This window comes from Sinohyriopsis cumingii, chromosome 7 (genome assembly GCF_028554795.1).
Source record: "Sinohyriopsis cumingii isolate HCF-2022 chromosome 7, ASM2855479v2, whole genome shotgun sequence".
NCBI lineage: Eukaryota > Metazoa > Mollusca > Bivalvia > Unionida > Unionidae > Sinohyriopsis > Sinohyriopsis cumingii.
In genome coordinates this window covers 93259811-93286882 of record NC_142967.1, presented here as the reverse complement: position 1 = coordinate 93286882, position 27072 = coordinate 93259811, and the positions used below count along the sequence as shown (strand labels likewise).

Sequence of the window (27072 nt, the reverse complement as noted above, 5' to 3'; positions counted from 1 at the left end):
AGTAATATTGCCATCAACAAACTGTATGTTTTCTTCCTTGATTTATTCCATATTTCCTTCCTTTCAATGCTGCAATGGACTATTGCTTTGAACATGCTTTTCATGCAATTAGTAAACATTTTTATTGAAATGAAACACTAAGAGAAAACAAAGCATAGATTAGCAGATCAATATGTGACTAACTAGCTAAAACGGTAGCCCAAACTTCCTCTATGTATCACAGACACTGCATTTCATATATGGTGTATACGTAGTATAAATAAAACAAGAGTTGTGGTAGACTAACATGCTCTGAAGTTGCACATATAGCGTTTAAATAACATTCTGCTGAAATGACACACAAACAAAACAAAAAGTGGAAACTAGTAATGTATTGAAATTACCAAGTCGCTAAAACACTGTAATAACTAATAGACAAGTGAAAATGTTGTATCAGAAACCTATGGACCTGTAAAGAACTTATGCACAAATCTTAATATTTAAACCAAAATTCTATCAAAACAGGAAAATGAATAAAGCATAAAAATCCAGCAGTAATTAAGAATTTTTTGCTTAAAATAGTGTAAATTACAGAGTATGCAAACAAAGTCAAAGGAATTCTAACTCATAATAACCTTGTATAAGGTCAACAATAGCATTATGGAATGTTCTTAAAAGACAAAGTCCCAAAAGATGACAAAATCACTCAAAAATTCTAAAATAATGCAAACAACTTGCAATAGATAGAGAAGTCCACACAATAAATCCCAAAGGAACACTGGATCGGCCTACAGGAATACAAAAACCGCAAGATTGTCAGAGGATGAACTGTACAACATGCCCTCTGTACATCGTCAAAGCTAAAAACTACCAACACCTGGCAGTGCCAAGGGAAGGTAATGGGCAAGAGTTATTGCCCATTGAAACAGAAGACTATTTCGTCTTTTAGTTGGGCTGCCTGCTTAATCCCAATGAAAAACATGAGTGTAAAATACAAGAACTATTATTAATGAAACAACATGTATATACACTAAATGCAGCATAGTACTACAGCTCACACTTCACTGAATTCTTGATAAAACTACTGGATCAAATTTTGTCAATCAAGTCTACGGGCACACAAACGTTTGCTAGGCAAATAATCCTAAAATTACTGCATTCAATTAAGTCCAGCATTCTCAAAACCATGGATAATTAGGTATGATTCCTTCAATTATTTTTATTATGTATGTCATAATTATTCATTCAGCAGGAACTGGCTAATTTTTTTTTTTTTTTTTTTATCTTCACCTGACATCATTCTTTTTCCCAATGGTCAGTACCTATTTAGCAAACCAGTTGCGTGAAATATGATTTGAAGTCTTCATTTTAGACAAAAACAAAGGTGTATTTCCTATTGTACTGGTTTAAAAATTAGGGTAGGTGGGTACTTTTTCGGGGTAAATATTACATATATATATAGTATGTTCCCTACATCAATGATATACCACAAGATGTGTAAATGTTTCATTAAAAGGAAACAAGGCTTGCCATGTTTCCTTTTAATACAATTTTTTTACAAGTGGTATATCACTGATATAGCATACATACTATACATGTATTCTATTTATATCACATACAAATACACATATAGGCCAATGGGTTGAGATATGCTCAGGGCAACTTTGTGGTTACCAAATGAATGAACTCGTATCCCTGTGAGTGTCTGCTATAAAATGTAGTTCTATGCCTTTTCTTGTTGTTCACCATCACATTTGCAAATTGATCATTTGATTGTTTCCTTTTTTAAGTTTCTATTTTTATTCACATTGATTAAATCAATATAAGACACCTATGATTTAAACGCAATTGTTTTCATGAAGAAAGTAAAGCACTATGAACACTTTAGCTTCTTGTACACACCGAACACAGACATTCATGTACTGGCATATGGAAATAGAATGGAATAGAAACTAAGCAAAATGACGAACCCACAAGAGGCAATTAAAACATTTTAATATATTTCAAGTTGATCTGAGATTTTATTCTGCTTTAATTAAAATTACTACTGACCATAAAATTCTCTCTCCTTTTCCTTTGGATGGTTTGATTTTATGTTACCATCATTCCTAGGTCCAAGGACATCGTTGTATGATGCAAGTGAAAATCCCCAATGCTCGTATTTTCATGGATTTTTGGAAATATTTTGTTATGATGGTCCAGAGAAAAAGAGGGGGACGGGGTCACCGTTTGATCATTTTCATATTTATTTAAGAATAATCGATTTTTAGAACATTGTAACAGGTTTAAGAAACAACTATAATAAAGTACGAGAATCGTTACAGTATGTGTGCCTCATAACCAACAAATTTAACTTAGTGTTGACAGGCTATTGCAACTATGTATCATTGATATTATGAACACTGTAGATAATTCCAAAGAAAGTGCAAACATACTGTTACGATGAACCATATTCTTGTAGGTTACTTGATGCAGGTTCAGTTTAAAGGTTTTCAATCAATCCAAATTGTTTTTCTCTCACTCCATATTTCTGTGGATGTTGCTCCTTATGCATGATACAGGAGAAAGGAAGGGAAAAAAGAAAGGATTGCGATGAAATTGTGTATGATGTTAAATTCGTTTAGTAAACAGGAACTATTACTACTTTTTTCATTATTTTCCAACGTCATTAATGATTAACGAGTGGAAATTCATCACTGATCTATAGGCCTGCAGTTGAAAGAATGTTTTTATGTTCGTATTATTGTACCAATGGCAGATCACAATTTGATACACCAATAGTATTGGTATATCAATTTGCTTTATACCAGCACTTTAAATGCTATGTTATTTTTAATGTTGGTGATATACACATATATATACATACACAAACACACACAATGGAACACTGCTATTATGCAATAAATTGGTGTGCACAAAATTGGATAGCGTTAATAGTGGGGTTTTTACAGTATTTTACCATTTTTCAGAGAACAATGCATTGGCACATGTTTATTTTCGTGCCCTCGTGGGATGCAATTCATCCATAATGCATTAAATTCCATTAAAAAATTTCAGAGATTTAAAATATTCAATAATTTTGTCACAGATCATTGTATCTGAATTCAACGTCTATTATATAGCATGAACAGAGTATTAACACCCTTTACGTACCGTCTCATGGTTCATTACGTTACAGGGTCTATGAACGGTGTCTGCACAAATTTCATACTGCTAAAATTTTCTCAAATGCGTTTCCATGTACCTTTATCTGTTGTAAATTCTCAATAATTAACACTTGTATGCCTATTCATTTGAACAACTACAGCAAGAATAACTAACAAACAACACATGCTTTCAGCGTGCATATAACTTTTACTTCAGAATTTGTGAATATCAAAAGAAACATGTGAAAAAGACTTTTATAAAGATTTTTAAGTACAATTTCACACCCTTTCAATTTCCAGCTAATAAAGTGGACGTTATTTATGCTTTTCCTTGTAATCAAATAAGTCTCTATTTTCATTATGTTCACATGTACAAAACACTTATAATTTATCAACAGATATTAAACATCTCTCTTTGAAGAACTTGTGCCTTTCTAAGTGGCTATCATCCTTCTTGGCAAAAAATGACATGACTGATGGTGTGTTCTTAACAGACTCATTTTCTTCCTCATCATCGTCTTCCCTGAAAGAAATTTTTCAAAAGTATTAAATCTAAATCTGAAGAATGAACTTGTCTGTAGAAAAAGTTATCCATATATACATACATGCTAACCCCTGACAAGGAAAAAGTAATCCATATATACAGACATGCCAACCCCTGGCAAGGAAAAAGTTATCCATATATACATACATGCCAACCCCTGACAATGAAAAAGTAATCCATATATACATACATGCCAACCCCTGGCAAGGAAAAAGTAATCCAAGTGGACAAAAAGAATAATCCACATATAACATGATAAAAATTCAATGATCATATGTACAAAATGATTTATTTATCCCTCTGGACTTTTAACATCTATTACTGCATCCAGTATTAGTATATAACACTTTGAGCTTTAAAAAGCAACAGATCTCATACTGCATTTCAAAACACTTTGTACCAGCTGAGACTGTGAATGTTTTGCACACCAGTAGAGCACTAAGTGCTGGGTTACAGAGCCTGGATCTAAATTCAGTTTTATTTTTGTTAAGAATGTTGAACAATCTCTCACAGTCAACATTAGAATGGTAAAGAACCAATATTCCTTTCATAACCTGACAAAGAAGAGAAATTTATATCTTCCAGTTAGTGGGTTTTTTAGCTGAGAAATAAAATAAAAATATCAACTCTGTCTGCATGAAGTACATTGTCAGGTAGAGTGCCAACTTGATACTTCAGGAGTTCTCGTAATTTATCAACAGCTTCACCTGCAGCATGGTGCTTCATATGAAAGAGACAACCTGATATGTACAATGATGGAGACATTTTTCAAAATATAGAATGCAATTCTTTTATGAATTCCAGTCGTCGCTAATGCAGTATCAGCTGAAAACCTGATACAGTTCTGCCAACTTTTTGTCACAATCACTACTTCTGTCTGTTGCAATACTGAACGACCCAATGTTCATGGCTTCTGCAATTTTAAGTGAAGTATCTTCTGCTAAACAACTAACAATATTAGATGATTTTGTTCTTGCACATGCATATTTTCTGCAATTTTGGAATCAGGAAACATCCGTCTGAACAAAGGACCAATGTAGTCTTTTACCGCTAGGGGTTGTCCGTGTTTTATTAAGAACTCAGATTACGCATCTGCCTTTATAAAATTCGTGTCCACAGTTTAGTTCTGCTGTGAAAAAAGAATTTACCTTAGTACTGGAGTTAGTAAATGAGCTAATTCAAGGTTTCTTGTTTTACCACCATGACCAATATTAAAATTCTTTCCACGCAGCCTACTTCGGGTAAATTAAAAATATTTGACAATAATTTACAACAGGTAATTTCTAAAACTTTAAATAGTATATTTATTTTTAGTGTTCAATTTTTTATAGATTCCATGTGACTAAACAAATTGTGAATCTCACTGGAATACAGAACAGCCAGCAATAAAGAACCAGAGATTTGCAGCAAGGCTGACATGTCCTATACTTTAATTGGTTATTCACTACCACCACTTCAAAGTTTTACCAGCTGTGCTAATGTACTTATCACTACCAAATACTTCCCTTAAAACCTAACTCAAAACTGGCATGGAAGCTTTGGAAAACTGATATTAATGAACATCCGTGCTATCTTGTGGAAATGAATAAAAAAACTTCCTGTTCTTTTTATTGATTTTTAAGGCATGGGAGCATTTTAAATATGACAACTATCAGTCACATTAGCTACTTCATTTTTTCTTTTAATATAGGCAGGTTGGAAGGGGGGGGGGGTATGACAAACAAATCTTGTAACAAAAGGAAGGGATTGTTAGTCCCATAAATTCAAGTTCATTCCATACACTAATTTTCATGGTCTTGTGATTGTTAAGCACAACTCACAAGCCATTCATCTGCAAAGACTACATGTGTATAAGCCCTCTCCATCCGCAGGCATCTTCACAAATTTAACCAATGACACTAAAATATGTAATTTTGGTTGAATAATGTTAACCCATTAAAACGAATTCATGCCAAGTCTATTATACAATTACTTTTTACATCTATTACATTATTTGGACCCCTACAAATACAGAAGAAAGACTTACATTTATAATTTCATAAAAAGCAGTCAAATCTGTGCTAATTATACATATGTAAAGCAGCAAAAATCAAGTGCTCAGATGACAAGAATAATTTAACTTAATTTTAGTGAAGACAGCATACAGATCACATTCATTTATACAGGTAAATGCTGAACCCAATTATTTTCAGGCTGAATGTACTGCTTATTGGACATATGCATCAACATTTAAATTCACTGAAAGCCAAGACAACTGTCGCAGGTTTCTTACCGGGGGGGGGGGGGGGGGGCTGCTGCTGAATTAACTCTTATACTCACATACAAATCAAGTCCAGCTGCAAATGGCACAGAGCCTGTTTTGCTGTCACATAATGTGCCAGCAGATCGGTTCTATGCTGTTTTGTTTAAACTGATTACTCCTAACATGCTGCATACACCCAGATCTGACAATGCATTATGCGATAGCAGATCTGAGTATGTGCAATTTACAGTTCGACTGGATTTATGTGAGTATATATGGTACCAAATTTGTCCATCTTCTCAATAGTAAAACATTCCCATGCTGCACTTTACAACTGTATAATTAACAGAAAGTTCATAACTATTTAAAGCTAACATGTTTTACATCAAACTTTCAAAAAATTCTTCGGAAAGGAAGATATAAAAAGTATTTTGAAATCTCATTTAGGTTTCTTACCAACAGACATTTACACAGTGCTCCTCAATCAACTTGTCAGCTGTTGACCAACTAAATCGCACAAAACTTGGAAACCCAAACACTTTATCCATGTAGTTTGTCAAAAACTTTTTAGTGTTTGGATCTAAAATGAAACAAAAGAAAAATGTATCAAATAAAATCAAAGAAATTACATACAATAAACATTTTTAAACTGAAAGAACAGAAGTGTGATAAAATCAGCCTTAGAGACAACTATATATCTTAAACTAAATGTGCATGCCCCAACTGCAGACCCCACAAAGTTAAAAAACTGAGGAGAAAAAACTTGCAATAGTGGTTTCAAAATCTTGTCAGGTGAACCGTGATTGACATATTATATACAAACACGCCTTCTAAATTTAATTTGTACAGCTGAAGTCAATTTTGCTTAATTGTGCCAACAAATATTTTTTCTCCCACAAACAATCTTCAGACTGAAAATATGAAAGGCCAATGCCTCCCAAAATATGCATGTTTCCTATTGCACTGGTTTTAAAAATAGGAAATTAGGGTACCTAGGTACGCTTATTTTGGTCTTTTAAAAAAAAATGTTGTTGGTCTCTCCATTGAATCTATCCCGTAAAGCTTTTTAGCAAATATGCCTATTAAAATTCATTCGTCTATCAAAAGTGTTTGGGCTTAACTGTGCTAACAAGGTTTTTGTAAGAAAAGCGCAAAAGGTTCAAAATGTGTCCACAGTGGAACAAAAATGGTTGTTAACTGCCTGAATATTTTATCAGGTAATTAAAATCAAATCAGTTCATTTACATATGCATATAATATAAGCATGAATACCAATATGTCTATATTTCATTTGATTAACTCAAACAATTTTTCCTTGATTTTGCAAACAAGGTTGTTTTCCAAAATTCTAAAGTCCCAACAGTTCTATGATGTGACTTCTTTTTTTATCTTAAATTACTTTAATGGCAAGAAAATCAAATTAGTTCATTTACATACAAATACATCAGCTATATTAAATAGGTCTACAATGAGTGGTTTTTGCTTTGTCTTGCAAACAAGCTTCTCAGGTTAGGACTTGACCAAATAATTACCGTATATACTCGCGTACAAGCCCATCCCCAAACTGAACAGGTATAAACACTAAAAAGTGCATGACCAGCATATAAGCTGACTTACAACTCCGAGGCATCTCAAGATGCACGAGGTAAGTTCTAAATGCATTTATTTAGGCAAATTTGTATTTTAAAAAATTACACGTATACTTATCTTGAGATTGGCATGCATGATTATTAAAAAGAAATGATATAAACTTGTTTGAAAATTTAATTTTCTGTTTTCTTATTGTTTCTTCCTAACTTAGATTTGTGTATAATTTGATCGAACGATGACAAGAATTTAGCAGCCACGAGTTCCTGTAACACTCCTTCTCCCTTTCAACGCGATTATTGTTTGCTTATGCATTGGACATTTTATATCAGTGCACCGGTAATTAAGTTTTTACTTTGCTTTGAAATTGTAAATACCTGTAACTCATTAAAATGTAATCCCAGTGTGACAACACAACGAACAAACAATACGGTTCGATTCAACGCTCACAATTAGGCTACAGAACGTATTTAAATAATGGCACCACCACATGGACATTGATTAAGTGCTGAATTAAGTACATCCCTTGGAGTCAAATCATGGGCACCATTGCACTCAACTTTCATATTTCCAAAATACAATAATAATGTTTTGGAAACAATGCTTCGAAAATTATGCTAATACTGTAAATGCTGAGTTGTAGTTTGCTTTGATGTAAGGGACCTTATACCATACCTGTCAACTTTCATGCAGGGAGGAAGAAGAAACAACTCCCGATTTTTGGGGTTGATCCATGCCTACCTCCCGATTTGTTCAGAGAACTCCTGATTATTAAATCATGTCTTCTTTTCATTTCTTCTAAACAAGAAAAGTCCTACATGTTCTTTTGTATCACCTGTGAATTATTGTTGTGATGAAATAATTATTTTAGTATAAAGAATTCGCTTCTTCACTAAATAGAATGTTAAGTTTAAACTTTAATCATGTAAATGAATGAATTTTTTTTACCTCTACAAATAATACAAAAATAAACCAGAACAATAAAATCGTCCACAATTAATTTCAATCCCAAGAATGATCACTATGAATGCTGTAACTCCATATGCTATAGCTCCATTCCCACGAAAGAAACTTGCACGAGTGAACACCTGGCATTTTCATACCGTTTATATCAATGTTAAACTGGTATAATTACCAGTCAAAATTCCCACTTATCACAAGCCAGTTTCAGGGTTTTAATGATTAAAAGACAAATTTGCCGACTATCAACATAGGAGACACCAAAACATCAAGCTTTCCATTGTGTGGAAAGTTATGTTTGTTCAGCTAAAATACACAACTAAAATTTATTGATGTTGATCTTAGTTGAAAATTTTAGCCTTTATTATTACCACTCTTCGTGAACATGTAAATTATGATGGTTAAGTACCTTGCACAAATAAATGTGCATACCATTTTAAAAATATTACCTCAGTTTGTATATCATTGAAATTGAGTAACTCGGGAGCGCATGATTTAACATAAATGAAACAGCTGTTAAGGACTAACTGAAATGTTATCTGGAAGAATGCAATTTTGGTCGAAACAATGAATAAAGCAAAATTTGCATCTATGTTTGGGAATAAGTAAGGATTTAAGCGACACTATGCACTGTGTAAGTACTGTACATTATATTATAGTTCAGCCTGGTCTCCCTGGTAAACTCAACCAGCCCTCGAATTATGAAGTCTGTATTTACCTTTATTTAGCTTCGTGTTGGAGAAATCAGAAAATATGCACATGCAAAATAATAACAAAATCAATCATAGTACTTTATAACAGTTTAATAATTGTCAGGTCACTGAAAGTTATTTCTTTTACATGCCTATGTCTTAGGACACGGAAAAAATATTGTTTTGTGTCCCAAGATTTACTGCTATTATAGTAGTCAACTAAAAGACCTAAAAACTGTCAAGGCCTTTTTTTCCCTAAATTATTAGGCTTATATGCAAGTATATACGACAGGTACCTTTTACAAACAGTGGGACAATCCTTGAAAATCTAATCAGGTCATTTAGTTATGACCAAGATGTATGCTAAATTTGATGGGTCTAAGTTTAATAGTTTTTGTGCAAGGCTAAAATGGAACTGGACAGCAGATAAACAATATGCTCCCTTAGCTATAGCAGTGGGTATATAACAAGGATGTTGACCATTAATTTCACTATATATATATATATATATATATATATATATATATATATATATAGTCAAGACCAATTATGGCTATACATGTAAACCAACATGCTTGAGTGGATAAAAGTTGTAAATTCAAGGTTAAGATATGGCAATTTTAAAGGCCACAAAACCTCCTCAAGACATTTAGATCATCTTCATACAAGAGTGGTTTTAATTGCTAATGTCTTTAACAATTTCAGGAACATCATCTGATGTGTTCAAATAAGCTATCCATGCCAAATGTAATGATAAGGGTTTATATCAACCTGTTCAAGCATAAATTATACCAGTATACATTGTAATATGTTTCACAATTACTTCAATTAAATTCAAGTTTTGACCATTCATGAACCTTTTTTGTATGATTTCCACCAATCAATTAAATTTGAATGCAAAAATATAGTCAAATCACAAAAAGCCTAAAATATGCACATTAGCATTGGACAAATAATAATGGATATTAAGAAAGTAAGCATGTGTATGTGATTTTGAATTTTAATGTAGCTTTTAAAAATATGCAGTCATATTACTATGATGTCTGCAGTATGACAGTTTATAGTGTTCTCTATCACTGGGGCATCATGCTGCAGACATGTAGCAAGATGTCCCACCCAGTCACATTATCCTCACACCAGGCCAACCAGTCCTAGCACTACTATCTTAATGCTTACTGCCAAGCAAGGCAGCTGCTAGTATCATTTTTAGAAGTCTCTGGTATGCCTTGGCCGGGGTTCGAACCCATGACCTCTTGCATCCAAGATGGACACTCTAACCACTTAGGCCACCAGAGGTCCAAACTAAGCATGGGAACATCATTGATACAGCTACTCACATTATCATCTAAACTTGCTTATAAATTAAGTCCAACTGTTCGCAATATAGACCTGGATCTACCATCATGTAATTTGCCAAAGGTCAGGGTTTATGTTGTTTGTTCTACTGATTACTCCTAACAAACTGCAAAGGCCCAGATCTGCCAGCACAATATATAAAGGCAGATCTTGGTCTGAGTCTGAGTGGTTTGCAATTGGTCTCAAACAAGTATAGACAGTAATTTACAGGATCTACAACTGCGGATGACCAGGCCAAACTTTCATAAAATGTGTTAACTTAAGTCCATAGCTGAAATTTTAAACACTAAAAATAGAGAAATTCCTGCATTTGTAATAAAGCCATATTTCAGAACAGATTTAATCAAAGCTTTGCAGAGAAGCCTAAACTGGAGTTGAGTATGTATTGTAGTTGATAAGTTTTACATGTGCAGTGTTGCTTGTTTCCTGACAGTTTCAATCTTTGTCTCCCTCCCCATATCTTGCCCCTGTGCACCCCCATAGGTATGTCATTTAGTTATTTTTAAAAATACATTTCATTTGTGGATGTTCATCCATGTCTCTCTTGACACAAGCAATGGCCAAATTTGCAAAGGGTGATAAAGCTGTAAGATTGCAATGAATATCTATTTTAAAATGATGTATCTGGCAATGAAAACAATGAAGGTTTGTGGTAGTTGGCCCAGTTGTAATGTAAGGTGTTTCATGGCCATTATTGTAGCATAATTTCAAGGTTAAAGTCACTCAAACTGTGATATAAATTTTTATTTAGAGGTTGAAATAATTACAAAAAAAGGCTAAAATTATGCAAATACACAATTCAGGCAACTTCTAAGACTTTGGGTGGGAAAATATAATATTTACAGTGATTGAATTTAGAGGCAAAAAACCCGTAATCTACAGGTGGTTATTTATAAGACTACATCAAATAAACACTTTAGCTTTCATTGTTGTGTTCATTTCAGTGTGTAGCTGAGAAAGAAATGCATGTGACCTCAAAATCAAGACATGCTAACACTTAGTCACATGCCATTAGCAAATCTGGATAAGTATTTGGGGGTTCATCGGCAAACTGATGAAGATTGTAACGAGATTCAAAAGAGTGCTTAAGTTGCTAGAATCGGACAGTAGCCAAGTGTAAGGAAGTGTGTGATGCCTGTCTTAGTATTTGGAATAAGACCTTTCCTTGGACTGACAAAATTCAGTCACACACTGATGGACAAACAGGAGCTATATGTCAGTGTTATAAAGAATGTGGAAATTAAACTCAGTTCTTCTAATATGCAAAGTTCACATCTTCTGAGAGGGACTTCAATTTTTGCTGGTGGGACTCTTATTTTTACCAAAATGTGAGTCATGGGCTCCTAGTTCTAAAATCCTAGCAAGACCCGTTTTAAGTAAAATTGTGCTGTTATTTTGTTTTAAATGATACAATGTATATATCCACTCACCACCAGGGTAACCTGAGCCATACTCATTGTCTTTCATTTCAATTCCCTCATTAAAAATCCATCTCTTGACAGCTTTATCTCTTGCCACCTGATATAAACAAGGAATTAGTTTTTACATAAAATAAAGCTTTTATGCAACAATTTTTTATCAATTTAGCGCAAGACTGAACAGATTTTTGTATAAACCATACAACACAAATACCCTGCCACAAAATTCAATCAAACATACATAAAGACTGTTGGACAGGCAAGGATTATACTTGATGCCCTTTCTATATGAATTATAATGTCGCAAGTAAAGCATTATACAAACAACTGACCAATTACCAGAACAGAGATATTTTATGAACACAAGACATAAGAAATAAAAAAACCAAATCAACAAAATACATCCAGAAAGAAAGAAACCAATAACATGATTTTCAACAACCATTGTGGCTATGTTGAATGCAAGATTGGCATCACTTTAACTTAGTCATAATCGGGGGGGGGTTGCAAGTGAAAACATGGAAATAAAATTTTGTGTAGGAGTACCAATAAGATTTTTGAAAAGGCTGCAGTAGCTGCTATACTGTATGTCAAATCAGTTAGGACCAACTAAATATCATAAGAAGTCTTTTAATGCAAACCCAGGCAGTGTCAATAAGGCCACCCATTCTGGAAGAAAAGCAATAACAAGATTTTCAACAGAGCCAACATGGTGACCATTCTGTATGTCTTTTAGGACCAACACGAAATCATAAGAAGCCTTGAGTGTGAAGAACATGTCAATACGGTAATAAATTCCTCTGGAGTAGTGATCATACTCCTAACATCTCATACTCTTCCTGAACATACCACTTCCATAAGGCTGCATGAATCCCAAGGTCATACAAACCTTAGTCTATCATCTACGTAAATTAGTACACAAGTACATTGACTGAATCTTATCTTCCTTTTGTAATCACATTCTGAAATCAAATAACAAAATAAATAAAAAACAAAAACAATCTATGTAAGCTCCAGTGACATTACTGGATATTGTGATGTCTGCCGCATGATACCTGGCACAAAAGGTCATCGCATAAACTCTTCTGGTCTATAACCAGTAGAGCTAAAAAGGGCAAAATTAGCTAAATATGGAGTGGTTGGGTGAGATTTCTTGAACAAATACAGGTAGGGCTTGCAGATTTAACAAGCAAAATTCAAGCAGATGGAAGATTTTTAGGCACGAATTGTGAGAAATCAGTATAAACCCTACATGTATGTATCCTTCATCGGACCCAGTGACAGATGTTTATCAGTAGTTTCCTGAAGTCCAATCTTTAATTTCTGCCACCTGTCCCTAGTTTGCCATACCAACAATGACAGCTGGTATTACACGAAAAGGTTTACAAAACTCATAAAATTATGCACGTGGCCATTTGTAGCATCACTGATCCTCTAAACAGCTGACACCAATCCTCCCCTTTCCACCTGAACAGTACCAATAGTTTACATAAATTGTCTGACACCCATCCTCCCCTTCTGTCTGAGCAGTACTGATCATTTACATGAAGTGGCTGAAGCAAAGCCACAATTTTTCACCTAATGTTATTCAAAGTGATCATAAATTCAATGCCTTATTTTATTTTTCAAAAGCATATCACAAAAAGAAACAAGTCAGATAAACATAGCCTCACTCAAAATCATACAGATGCCTGAACTTAGTGCAGTATAGCACTATCAAGCACTTCAGTGATAGTGCTGAACAGTCCAACAATAAATGAATAGAACTTGGCCATGCAGTATCTTTGCTAAAAAAGGTGTAGTTGTTTTAGGGTTTAATGCCAGTTTCAGAACAAGGTAGGCAATACATGGAGGCCAGTATAACTGGTGGAGGAAGAATCCAGGAAAATCCTGGGAAGAACCACCGTTTCACAAGAAGCTACTGGCAAGCTTTCTCATGTACCCACCTTAGCCGAGCCTGACACTCGAACCCATGCAGACAGAGATGAGATGGCAGTGATCCAGAACAGTGGGCGCTTTAGACCACTCGGCCAATCAGGGCCCCCCTGCTGAAAAAGACCCAGCCTATAAAATCAATACCATGAGACACAGCCCATATTTTTGTGAAACATTACTTGTAAAGTACACTAAAATCAAAGCAGTAAACACCTCTGTGTAAGCCATAAAATTCTGAGGGTGAATGCATCAAACCTTACTTTAGCACAGATACTGGCTGCTCCAACAATCTCGAAATTCGCATCTGCTTTAGCTGCTACTGTAATATCGATATCAGGAAATAGTTCTTTCAACTTGGTCTGGTACTTTGCAGGGTCTCCAACTGTATCCACATATATCTTAAAAGTAAACAAGCATTACATAGAATGACATGTCTCTCCCATCAACAGCATTGCTGTGATGTAACTTTCTGTTGATACTGGTACAACTGAAATTCCTAGCATATTCGACAAAAGTTTTGTCATACAGTAATATTTCAACAAAGTTTCAGTTGAAAATACAACTGATGTAGAAGACTCTCACTTTGAAAACCTTTACCACAGCACCAAACCATTACATTGGTATTCTTGCTGATGGAAACATGATACCTGCCATTCATACATAGGGGTGATAAAAACATGATACTTGCCATTCATACATAGGGGTGATAAAAACATGATACTTGCCATTCATACATAGGGGTGATAAAAACATGATACTTGCCATTCATACATAGGGGTGATAAAAACATGATACCTGCCATTCATACATAGGGGTGATAAAAACATGATACTTGCCATTCATACATAGGGGTGATAAAAACATGATACTTGCCATTCATACATAGGGGTGATAAAAACATGATACCTGCCATTCATACATAGGGGTGATAAAAACATGATACTTGCCATTCATACATAGGGGTGATAAAAACATGATACCTGCCATTCATACATAGGGGTGATAAAAACATGATACTTGCCATTCATACATAGGGGTGATAAAAACATGATACTTTCCATTCATACATAGGGGTGATAAAAACATGATACTTTCCATTCATACATAGGGGTGATAAAAACATGATACTTGCCATTCATACATAGGGGTGATAAAAACATGATACTTGCCATTCATACACAGGGGTGATAAAAACATGATACCTGCCATTCATACATAGGGATGATAAAAACATGATACTTTCCATTCATACATAGGGGTGATAAAAACATGGTACTTGCCATTCATACACAGGTGTGATAAAAACATGGTATTTGCCATTCATACACAGGGGTGATAAAAACATGATACCTGCCATTCATACATAGGGATGATAAAAACATGATACTTGCCATTCATACATAGGGGTGATAAAAACATGATACCTGCCATTCATACATAGGGGTGATAAAAACATGATACTTGCCATTCATACATAGGGGTGATAAAAACATGATACTTGCCATTCATACATAGGGGTGATAAAAACAGGATACTTGCCATTCATACATAGGGGTGATAAAAACAGGATACTTGCCATTCATACATAGGCGTGATAAAAACACGATACTTTCCATTCATACATAGGCGTGATAAAAACAGGATACCTGCCATTCATACATAGGGGTGATAAAAACACGATACTTGCCATTCGTACATAGGGGTGATACAAAATTTGACTTTTCTAATACTGTAAGATATGAATCAATATATAATTACAGCAAAACCTTTATTTACTTCCTGGACAGTTGACCTAACTTGGATGACTTCTACAGTCTTAATTAAAAACCTAACTTGGATGATTTCTTAATTTAAAGCCTTAAGTTGCCTTAACACAGGACATAAAAAAAAAATCATTTTTTAAATTTTATTGTATGCTTATTTTAATATGGGGTATTAAGTTATGACACTGTCTGTGCATCCAGCTGTTAACAAATGGAAAGTGACAGACACCTGTACAAAATTTGTGTTACACATGAACAAACTAGCTATCATGCAAGTGAAGATATAAAAAGATAGCAAACCTCTTTAACATTAACACCTCTGTCAAGGACCTTCTGAATTAGACGGATGGCGCAGTCATGGGAAAGAATGTTCAGGTTAACTTTGGCTCTATTAGAATAAATAAATAAATAAATGAATTAAAAAAAACAAAATCGAGTTATCTGCAGAATACATTGTTTTGCTTATTTTAAGCATGAGAGAATGGAATTTCTGGCATATAATGTGCAAACTTTAAGCACATAGTAATATTTTACTACAGTTGGATCAACCCTACAGCCACTGATGTATAAGATGTAACTTGAACATTGCACTTTACTAATACTGACACCATTCCTTCTGTCATAACTAAAAGAGTGACATTTTTTTCACGAAAATAATATATAAGGCAATATATACATACTATATAAAAGAAATTTGCACCATGCTGTCTCTGGTTTGGTAATAAATATAAAGAAAACATTTGCAGCACCCTGTGCTACACAAAGATTATGCTTTGGGATATGACCTTCAAAAAAAGAAAGCCAGAGACTTCACATCAAGCCTGTGATAAAATAAGAGCTGAAAAACTTAAACCAAACTTTAACTAAAACCTTAACTGCTAACAAGATTGATGCCAGAAAGCAAATTGTTAGTAAATTATGTTACTCTGAGAATACTTACCCAATCACACAAACATTAGAAATACAAGCTTCAATACCTTTCGAATCCAGCAATTCCAGAACAAACATTTTTTCTTTCTTTCGTGTTCATGTACCACAGACACAAAGGGAAGAAATGTTTACCCATCCTCCCTCTTTGCCCCTCTTGCATGGTTCTACTTTAAGATGAGTAATACATCAAACGAGGATACTCTCATTTGCAGGGCAGTGTCGGAGGGTTCAACAGTAATGTGAACAGTTAAGTATTCTATAGGAATTTTATTTACTAAAAACTTTCCTTTATGCAGTGAACATGATCACCAATTCCATTAATATTATGAGAATGGGTAAGAGGATGAGGAAATACATGAGCGTCCAATCTCTACATAGCATCCTCTTAGGGAAGAATAATTAATGATTCTACAATAAAGGATAAACCACTCACCTAATATCAAAACAGCACAAATGACACAGGTTAATGTCAGTACCCAATACCACAAAATACAGATCAGTATAATGGATGACTTTCTCTTGCTGAGCAAACATTCTTAGACGAATCCAGCAAAAGTGCTAAATCCACACCCATGCAGAGGTTGTCTTGTCCTCAAATGGGTTTGGTGGCCATCTGGATAAAAACTTGAGAAGTTTGATCCTGCATGCCAGCTAATGGCTTCTAAAATAATCTCTGATCAAAACATTGTGTTCACAAGACAGATTCGTGAAGATTGCTCCCATCTCATGGGCAGAAATTTTTTTGCACTTCTGCCATGATACCAGGGCTTATGGGGTTATATCCTCAGTTCTTCTTCATGCATTTCAAATAAATTTTGATAGCATGGACCTGGACTTGCTTAGATGCCTCTCTTGATGTCAAGGAGTTTTGATTACCCCAGAAACTAACTGGTTCTTAGCCATGAAACCCAGATGCATCGTTAACACCATGGAACCATCTGCTCTTAACTAGAAATGGTATGGCTCAACCAAAAGGGCATGCAACTCTCTCACCCTGAGCACAAAGGCTAATGCTATCAGAAAGCATGTAATGTAATATAGCTATTTCATAGAGCTCTTTCTAAGGTTAGAATTTCCCCAGCTGAGCCAAGTAAAAAAGTGATTTAGGCCTATTTAGGTTGTTGAGCAAGTCTGAAGTCATGACCTATATTAACTCTACCATGATGCCTGAATGTGTCAGAAATAAAAAATTATTATACCTTGATAGCAACCTGAGCTGTTTTTGACTCTTTGAAGAGACAGAGAAAAAAGTGGACCATCTGAGAGACTAAGGTATTTGAGATAATGTTGTTTTTATTTTTGCACTAGTCCCTGAATACCCATCTTTTCCTTCATAGGCTTCAAAGTGGAGGGCCTTCTTGCCCATGACATTGTCTCCAAGACTGAAGGTTGAAACTCCTTTCTCTGGAATGCTCATCTAAAAAGAACCTGCTGTGATGAAGTATGTCTAGGCAGGGGTGAAATACCCAGAGCAAGGTTGATTGAGCAGATTTAATTTTGACAGGGTCTTCATGGGGTCATCTATCGCTATTTCTAGCAGATCATTCACCCATGACATTTAAAAGGGGGGCTACCAGAACAACTTGGCAACTGTGGTCATTCATTATCTTGGAATCAGAATAAAACAGATGTAGGGAAGACATCGCCCCAAATCCTATCCTAACTGACTGACTGCCATAAGATCCATGGCCCAAACTTCTGCCTCTGGGAAAGTTAAGTAGATGTGCAGTTTGTGATTCCACCTTGTTGCGAAAAAAGATCCATCATCAGATGCCTCAAAGAGAACAAATCCCCTGAAAGACGGATGGACGAAGGAACCACTAGGTATGCTAAGTTTGGCTCCTTAACAAAGAATCTACAAATATATTTCAAGGTAACTACAGAATTATCAGACATTGTGAGAATCACTTTCCAACACAGGTTATCTCACCATGAGCAAAAGGAATTCATTACGACCTTCATTTCCATGATGAAAAGTTTTCTCCTGTGGTTTACAGCTGTTGACATGGCTCTATTTATGAGGACCAGCTTGAAGAGTTTCACTCTTGCAGCCTTATTGGCTGTCAGGTTAGTACAATGTTTATTTAAGACCAACAAGACACAATAAGAAGTCTCCCATTCAGGAGGAAAAGCAATAACAAGATTTTCATGATGGCTACTATTGTGTCTACATTGGATGTCAAATCAGCTCAATATCATTTAGGATAAACTAGGCATCATTAGAAATCTTTTCAGTGAAAACCCCATGCTGATATGACCATCCATCCTACTGGAATAGGAATAACAAGTTTTTTTTCCGCACATCTAGTCAAAACCTTTCTGCCAAAAGCTGCCAAATTATATAAGTATCACTATGATCATTTCTGAGTCTGTCACAGAGAAGTTATCTGATGTTCACTAGAAAGAGAGAACTTGATCTGAATTAATATTTTCATCAGCATTGAAAGCTCTATATAAAGCACATTATTTTTACCCAATACTGGCAGATCAAACTAGCCTAAAAATACAATGTACCTCCTAAGCATATTTGTAGAGATGTTGTGAGGGGAGATAATCTCCACCATCCAGCCTATCAAGTGTTTGGCATCATTCAACTTTTCAAAGATGGAGTCCCTCTTCTCTTCTGTTAAGGTCTTAGAATCTGAAAAGAGTAAACAGCTTACATCACTGTTTTTATAATATTTAAGCTACAAAGCTGCAATCAAAGCAGAAAGTTTATTCAAAATTTTCAGTACAATGTTTCAGAACAGATGAAATTTTATGAACATTTTTATTTGTATTAAAGGAGAAAAATAAAAAACGCAATCTTACAGGAAATCCAGATGGATAAATATAAATACAAAACTTCAGCACCAAAACAAAAGGCCTTTCTTGAAATTTCATCTCAAGAACAAACTAAACTGAAAATATTAGCTGTCTATTTATTATTTTATAAAAAGTAAAAAATAACATCAAGACATCAATGTTAACCCAAGAAAACAACCAGCTCATGCTTAAAATGCAGTTTAAATACAATGACTCTTATGTACTTAGAAATAATGAGCAATGAAAAATATAAGCTGCATTATTACAAAGAGAATTGTTTTGAAAGCAAGAAATCACCATTGTAATGTACAGGTGGAGAAATGGTGACATGGAAGGCAGAAATAAAAACGATTCAAAAACAACTTTCTTCAAAATTCCAAGTAAAACTCCTCCCAATAAATAATACATATGATAAACTTCAATACAGTTTACGGGTTAACAAACTGCTCCAGTGGCCTAGTGAATAGAGCATCCACCTTGGATGCAGTAGATTGTGGGTTCGATCCTCAGCCAATTCATACCAAAGACTTACAAGAATGGTACTAACAGCTACCTCGGCCTGGTGTCAGGATAATGTGACTGGATGGGACATCATGCTACATGTCTGTGGCTTGATGCCCCAGTGCTAGATATCACTAAACTGCCACACTGCAGACATTGTAGCGATATGACTGAAAAATTGTTAAAGCTACGTTAAAAATCAAACTCACACAGGTTAACCAATATTTCTCCATTATGCACTATCCCCATTTCGTTTTCTCAGCCACTGGTCTGTTACTGTGGTCTTACATGACAAGTATTTCACAAAAGTCCATGCCTGACCTGTGGCATTATAATGATGTACATTGCTGCTAATATGCAGGGAAGACAGGTATTCCCACAGCATACATGAGTACAAATTAGAAAAAAGCAGGACTAGCTCATCATAATGATTTCCATTGGAACCATCAGCAAATCAAGTTGATGTGAGACTGCCATAGTACACTCTCATTATAACACTGCCTATGGAAGCCACTGAGCATGCCACCTTATTCTGTCACCATACTCCCTCATATTAATGCTATCCATGGGAGTCGCAGTATACTGCCTTACACGCAGTATACTGTCTTACACATGATACAGTATTTCTTTATTATAAGTATCCATAAGAACCAAGAGTATACCACCTTACTGTGAGATTACCACAGTACTCCCTCATGAAAAACACTCCACAGAAGCCATGAGTAAATCACCTTACTGTGAGACTACCAGAGTACACCCTCTTTTAACACTGCTCATGCAAGCCATAGAGTATGCCACTTTATACATACAGCTCTGATAATGAATAATGAAATGGAAGCCATGACCATACGCAACTTAAAATAGGAAATGTGTTACAATGACAGTCCCTTTAGTGATTATACGCTGAAGAACTTAAAAGTTTTATCAAATTTTCAGCTGAATACAGCCCTTCAACATTGTTGTACTGCCACTGCTGTCACTGGGACAGAAATACCCACATTTTACAATTCACAGGGTGAGGCAACAAAACTGTCATTCTGCAACAATTTTTTTTTCTCCATACAACAGGCAATTTCTAATGTTTTAATAATGTTACAAACAAAAAGGAAATTATATGCCTACCCAAGGTTTAAAAGTCCTTTATGAAGGCACTAGACTCCAGAGATATTGACCACTACTAATGGGTTCATTAACCTCTACTTTTGGTCAAGACATGCAATCTTGAACTAGTACTAATGTGCAGAAACAAATATTTTCCTACCTGTCTTATAATGATCATGTCCTCTGACCTTTAACCTCAGAATCAATAGGTTTCATTATTACCTCAAGTGCAAGCCATCCACAAAATTTGCTACTTACTCTAAAACTTAAGTTAATCTGTACAACACAAATTTTCTTGCAGCCACAATGACCTTGACATGAAATAAATAGTTCTCTTCCATACCATGACTACAAGCCCTCTACAAACTTGGGGAAGGTACAGGGTCAAGAACTTAAAATTGTGTGCAGAAAGCATCTTTTTTCCATCACAGTAACTTTGACCATTGACTAATAAAATCAATAACTGCTTCCTTAAAACAAGTGCATGTCATCCATAATGGCTGGCCCATGTATGTGATGTAGAACTTATTTTATAATAAAGAAATCATATTCATTGGTAACAGTGACTTGGACTTCTGACCACAAAACTCTGAAATAAATAGGCTAGCCACCTACAAAGTCTGATAACTGTACTTGGTAGAGAACATAAATTATTGTGTGGAAACCGTGTTTATTCTTTCAGCCACTAACGTGGACCACTGACCTTAAAATTGAAAGGTTCTTGCTTGTCCCAAGTGGATGCCAAACTCAAAGTTAAATAGCTGTAGATAACAGAGAACTCACGTGGAAACAATTTTTCTTCTTTCAGACATTTATCTTGATCATTAACCCTTTGACTCCAAAATTGACAGGGTACTTCCTTACCCCAATTGATAGGGTAATTTCTTGCCCCAAAAACTGCAAGCCATTTTTTTAAACTGCAGATGGTGGACAATTCAAGTTATTGTTCAGAAACAAAATTCAAAACAGACAGATGGGTGGACCAAAAGACATAACATAATACACTCTGCCTTATGGTGCATGTACAAAAATGCCCCTACAATTTGGCTATTCTGCACAGATAAAGACCAAATAGAAAATGTAGAATCTAAGTAGAATTCTCCATTTTCTTTACTTCTTTTTATTCACCGTTTAATTGGTCTTTGATATCATGTAGACTCATAAGCTCTGCAGTGATGTATTTGCCACAGGACCTGTACATCTGGCAAAACATGTACTTCTGCCTGATGGTCAATCCTTCATTAGACACTTTATTTTAATCAATATAGCATATTTGGAACAAAAACTCGAGCCATGTAAATTAAATAAAATCTCGTCTTTCTTCAACACTGTGAATGATTGGTCAATAATTGATAATTTGATAAAATGGAGTAAATACTGAGTAATCAGAATGATCAACATGTTTTGTATATTGCTGACAATGGAAACTGTTATATTTTCTCTTTATTTTATCACTTTTATGGTGGACCCTATATATCTTTTCAAGGATCTGAAGTCTACATTTTTGTTGTAGGCTTTTTTGGCTTGGGGCATTTATAAATGTGTTTCAAATATTACCTGCAAATTCCAGGGTTTTGAGGTCTTCCTTCATGGAAATGGGACTGTAGCACGTTCCATACACCATAGGTCCTACAAAATATATTAAACTAAACTGTGTACAAAGTAAACTATATGCATAAAAAATAAATATCAGTAAAAATAAAACAAAAGAATAAATGCACCTAACTGTAAACTGAACTGGATGGATGCACTCACACAAAAGGCCAAAACGATGTGTCACTGACAGCCAAGGACAAACACCATGTGCTACTATCAGAGAAGGAAAAACATGTGCCAATGACAATCACCATGTGTCACTGACAGCCAAGAACAAACACCATGTGCCACTGACAGCCAAGAACAAACATGATGTGCCATACTCAAAGGACAAACACCATGTGCCACTGACAGAAAAGGACAAACACTAAATGCCATTGACAGATAAGGACAAACACCATATGCCACTGCCATAATTTAACACAACCTTCCATGACAATGTTACTACCATTGGAAAATTTATAAAAATCTTGTATCTTTTGCTGTGCAGGCAAGACAACATTTAATTCAGACTACCATCTGTAACACACTACTTTTGAATGGTGGGTTATACATCTACCAAGCCATGTTACTTAAGAAACTCTCGAATGATTCAAAATGACAACAAGCAACAGTGTTTGGGACCCACTAGCGACAATCAGGGGTTATTAGAAAAAACGAAATACACTCAAAAGCTGATATACACCAAAATACGCATAATCTGTACCAAACACTCGTGAAGATAACTGTCTTATGATCTGTATATATTTGAATAATGATCAAAAAGCAAAATAAAATTTAATTTTATTGATTTTTTTTTATAGGATTTACTTGCTTACTTCTATTTATAGCTCCATTTGTGTAATGGAGTCAATCGGTTGTACTTAACTGGACAGCTTTTACCTCATTTTGTATGCTTTTTAGGCCTTTAATTACTTTAAAACACATAAGTACATGATATTTCCACAGAAAATATGTAAATACACATTCAGGATTTTCACAATCATAATCTCAACATTATATTTTAAGGTTCTGTCTGATTAGCGAGTTATCATACCTGTCCTATCAATTAAAATCAAGTGTGACAGAGTGACAGCAATACATGAACTGTGCCAGAACTTAGTAAAAAGTAAATAATTTGTATCAAAATCCCTTAAATCAATACTGACTTGCTTATTATTATTAATTATTATTGTAACAATTACAAATTACAACATTGGGGTGTATACCAATATATACACCCAAAACATGTAAATAATTGTATATTTCATTTTTTTGAGCTTATTAAGATGTTTCTAGAAAGCAGAAAATCAGGATAAAAATTATATTCTGGAAGCATTTTGTTTTTAAAATCAGTAGGGGATTACAAACGGTTGGTGTGTGAATACTAAGGTGTCAATTTTTAATAGGTGGCATCAAGGGCTCTCCCTTCTATGATTATAATATAACATATATATAAAATAATAATTGATAGGTAAATTGTAAGCAACGATCCGAACAAGCCCCTGTGATAACACCAAATTATACTCAAAGGATAGTTAAGATATTATTCACATATACAACCATGTCAGCAAATTCTGCGCGTTGGGTAATTCTACACAGCGATGCATCATTTCTGTAACATTAGATCACGTTACTTTTGGTCTAAAACCCAATTTGTACTGAGACAATTACCCTTTAATTAAAGAAAGTGATATTCATAAAGTGTACAAAAATATCACAATTTCTACCCTAAATGCATATGAAAATTTAGTTTCTATATGTCAACATGAAGACCCACTCCATGACCTTCTTGATCTTGTAACCCAGAAAATCCTACTTGATATTTGTTTTAGAATCATACAAATAAATGCATTTAAAAGGTGTAAATGTTTACCTATGAACAATACTGCATCTTACTTCAAGTTTCGGGATTCTCAGGAAATTCTGCAGTGTATTATCCGTTTCTAAATTATTTAGTAATTTTCTTCTGCCATAATGGATGTTGTAAACACAATACAACCTATTAATTGCTATTTCTCTTCCACAAGATAGCTTATTTTTTTATAAAATGCTTAACCTTTTTTTTTCTTTTTTTATAAAATCAGTTATGTTTATTTATCTCTTGCCATTTAGTGGCAGTTATGTTGAAGTTTGTAAAACCAGCTATAAACCTGACCTAATTACTCCACTGAATGGTACAACATAGAAAAGTCAATGATGGCTTGATGGATAGAAAAATATCTCAGGAGTAAAACAAGCCATATAGAGTGGACGTGTGCCTTTAAAGACGGAAATAGCTGAAGGAAATTGAGGGTCATGGGTGGAACAAAGTATTTGGACTCTTTCTGTCAGCATTTCAGTGGAGTAATTAACTCCACTGAAATGTTGACAGAAAGAGTCCAAAGTAACGCATTTCATTTCCTTAACCCGATGCATAAATATTATATCTTTTCAAAGCTATTTGCAGAATAGACCAACATATTGAGAGCACAGGTGCTTGACGCGAGCTTGACGTTGAGAAAAAAAAATAATAAGCTAAAGGAAAAAATCATACAGTGACAAAAACACCTTAGATTTCCCCCATGACCCATTCTGACATAGGACCCTCTCTATCATATATATTTATAAGAGAGAAGGTACAGAACTTCCCAATACTTCGTTCCACCTATGACCCTCGATTTCCTTCTGCTATTTCCGTCTTTAAAGGCACATGTCCACACCATATGGCTTGTTTTACTCTTTAGATATTTTTCTATTCATCAAGCCATCATTGACTTTTCTATGTTGTACCAAACTGAAGTTAAGGGCTCTGAAACGTGGCATTTTCGCCAATTTTGTCTTCTGGACAAGTGCGTGCACATGTGAAAACCGGTGAACAGAGCTACATGTACCACGTTTGCGACTCTACGATGCATCCCTTCTTAAATTTCAGAACAGTGGTTGATGCAAAAGTAAGTTTTTACTTACCATTAACTCAATTCAACTTTAGGAACCCTGTTCCACGCAAGAATTAGACATCGTTTTCTTCACTGCACATACATCGTAAACATGCATCTCTATTTTCAAAATAGTCAAACTATGCGGCAACACGTCAATGCCAAAATATGATTGGCTCAAAAGGTTATACTTATTATCAGAGGAGCACGGACTTGTCTCAGCAGTAAAACTTCACAAAAATGCAACGTTTCGGAGCCAGTAACTTCAGTTTGGTACAACGTAGAAAAGTCAATGATGGCTTGATGGATAGAAAAATATCTCAGGAGTAAACAAGCCATATATTGTGGACATGTTCCTTTAAAGACGGAAATAGCAGAAGGAAATCGAGGGTCATGGGTGGAATGAAGTATTGGGAAGTTCCATACCTTCTCTCTTATATATTATGATAGAGAGGGTCGTATGTCAGAACGGGTCATTGGGGGTAATCTAAGGTAGCTTTGTCACTCTGTATGATTTTTTTTCCTTGAGATTTTTTTTTTCTTCTCAACATCAAACTCGCGTCGAGCACCTGTGATCGAGAGTCGTGAAAACACAGTTGTGGTATCTTTATGTCCAAAATTAATAATATTTTGAACAGAATGTTCTGGTGACAATTGCATCTTTTCAAATGGTAATCATTGCAGTATTTTATTCTGTTCTATATGTCGAAATCGATATGCGTTTTGCGTCAATATTGGTGACGGAAACCTTACGTACGCATAAAATCCCGACAGCAGTATATTAAATCATATTTTCAGTGTCGTTGTCTTCACCCGATTGAACATTCCTCAACCACCCCATCCCACCCACAGGAGCTCGTATCGTTGTTTACAATTGACCTGTCATACATATACTATATAATGACTATTTATTATATAGTACATGCATGACAGACAGGTCAACTGTAAGCAACGGTACGAGCCCCTGTGATCCCACCCCGAGGTCGAGTACCTAGAACTGGGCCTCTTCCTGCCTCGTCTATACCCAGCCAGCATGGCTCTTTTATTGTGCATTCTGGAACGTCCGATTCTATATGAAAATTTTGAGTATTATTTTGCTCAAATCCGGTTTGGTCCATGTCGAACTTCCTTCTGGATAAGTACAGATTTCGCGGCTGTTTAGACTGGTTCTACAAAATATTTCCAGAGCCGTAGATTTTCTTAATAAATTAATCCAAGCCCGGTTCAGAGTCAATCAGTCATATATTCAAACTATCTCCGCATTTTCCAAAGTTAGTAGAATACCCCCCCCCCCCCCGCAGCAAAGGAGGCAAACAGACCTTTTGATAGAGCGTAATTTTTGAAAAATAAAACCTCATACGAAAAAAATAAAAAATATAAGGTCAATAACGCCAAACCGAAGCCTCTAACTTACCGAGAGGTTTTCTTATTGGGTTAGTTTTTTTGTTATTTTATCTTTGTGGTTCGTATTTTTCTAAATTTGTGCGTTCGTTTACCCACCAGACGCTTCAGTGAAGTCGCACCTCCTCTGTTGCTATAAATATATCAGTAATTAAATCATTATTATATCAATCTCTCCACCAAATATTGTATCAAGACCTATACGATATCGTGATAAAG

The 27072-nt window shown here is 35.0% G+C and overlaps 1 protein-coding gene across 2 annotated transcripts; it reads right to left on the bottom strand.

Moving 5' to 3' along the window:
• Nucleotides 1–3313: 3313 nt before the first annotated feature.
• On the bottom strand, nt 3314–26636 carry LOC149795727 (ribonuclease H2 subunit A-like). Of its 2 annotated transcripts, none has more exons than XM_089965628.1 (8): nt 26444–26636; nt 22517–22588; nt 19067–19193; nt 15923–16010; nt 14120–14257; nt 11937–12024; nt 6368–6491; nt 3314–3648 (listed from the first exon to the last, which is right to left on the bottom strand). In XM_089965628.1, the coding sequence occupies exons 1-8, from the start codon at nt 26568–26570 to the stop codon at nt 3507–3509; spliced, it is 906 nt and encodes a 301-aa protein (XP_089821754.1). In that variant the 5' UTR covers nt 26571–26636; the 3' UTR covers nt 3314–3506. The 2 variants fall into 2 exon arrangements, with proteins under 2 accessions (XP_089821754.1, XP_089821755.1); XM_089965629.1 differs by lacking the exon at nt 26444–26636 and adding an exon at nt 26210–26291.
• Between the last annotated feature and the right edge of the window lie 436 nt (nt 26637–27072).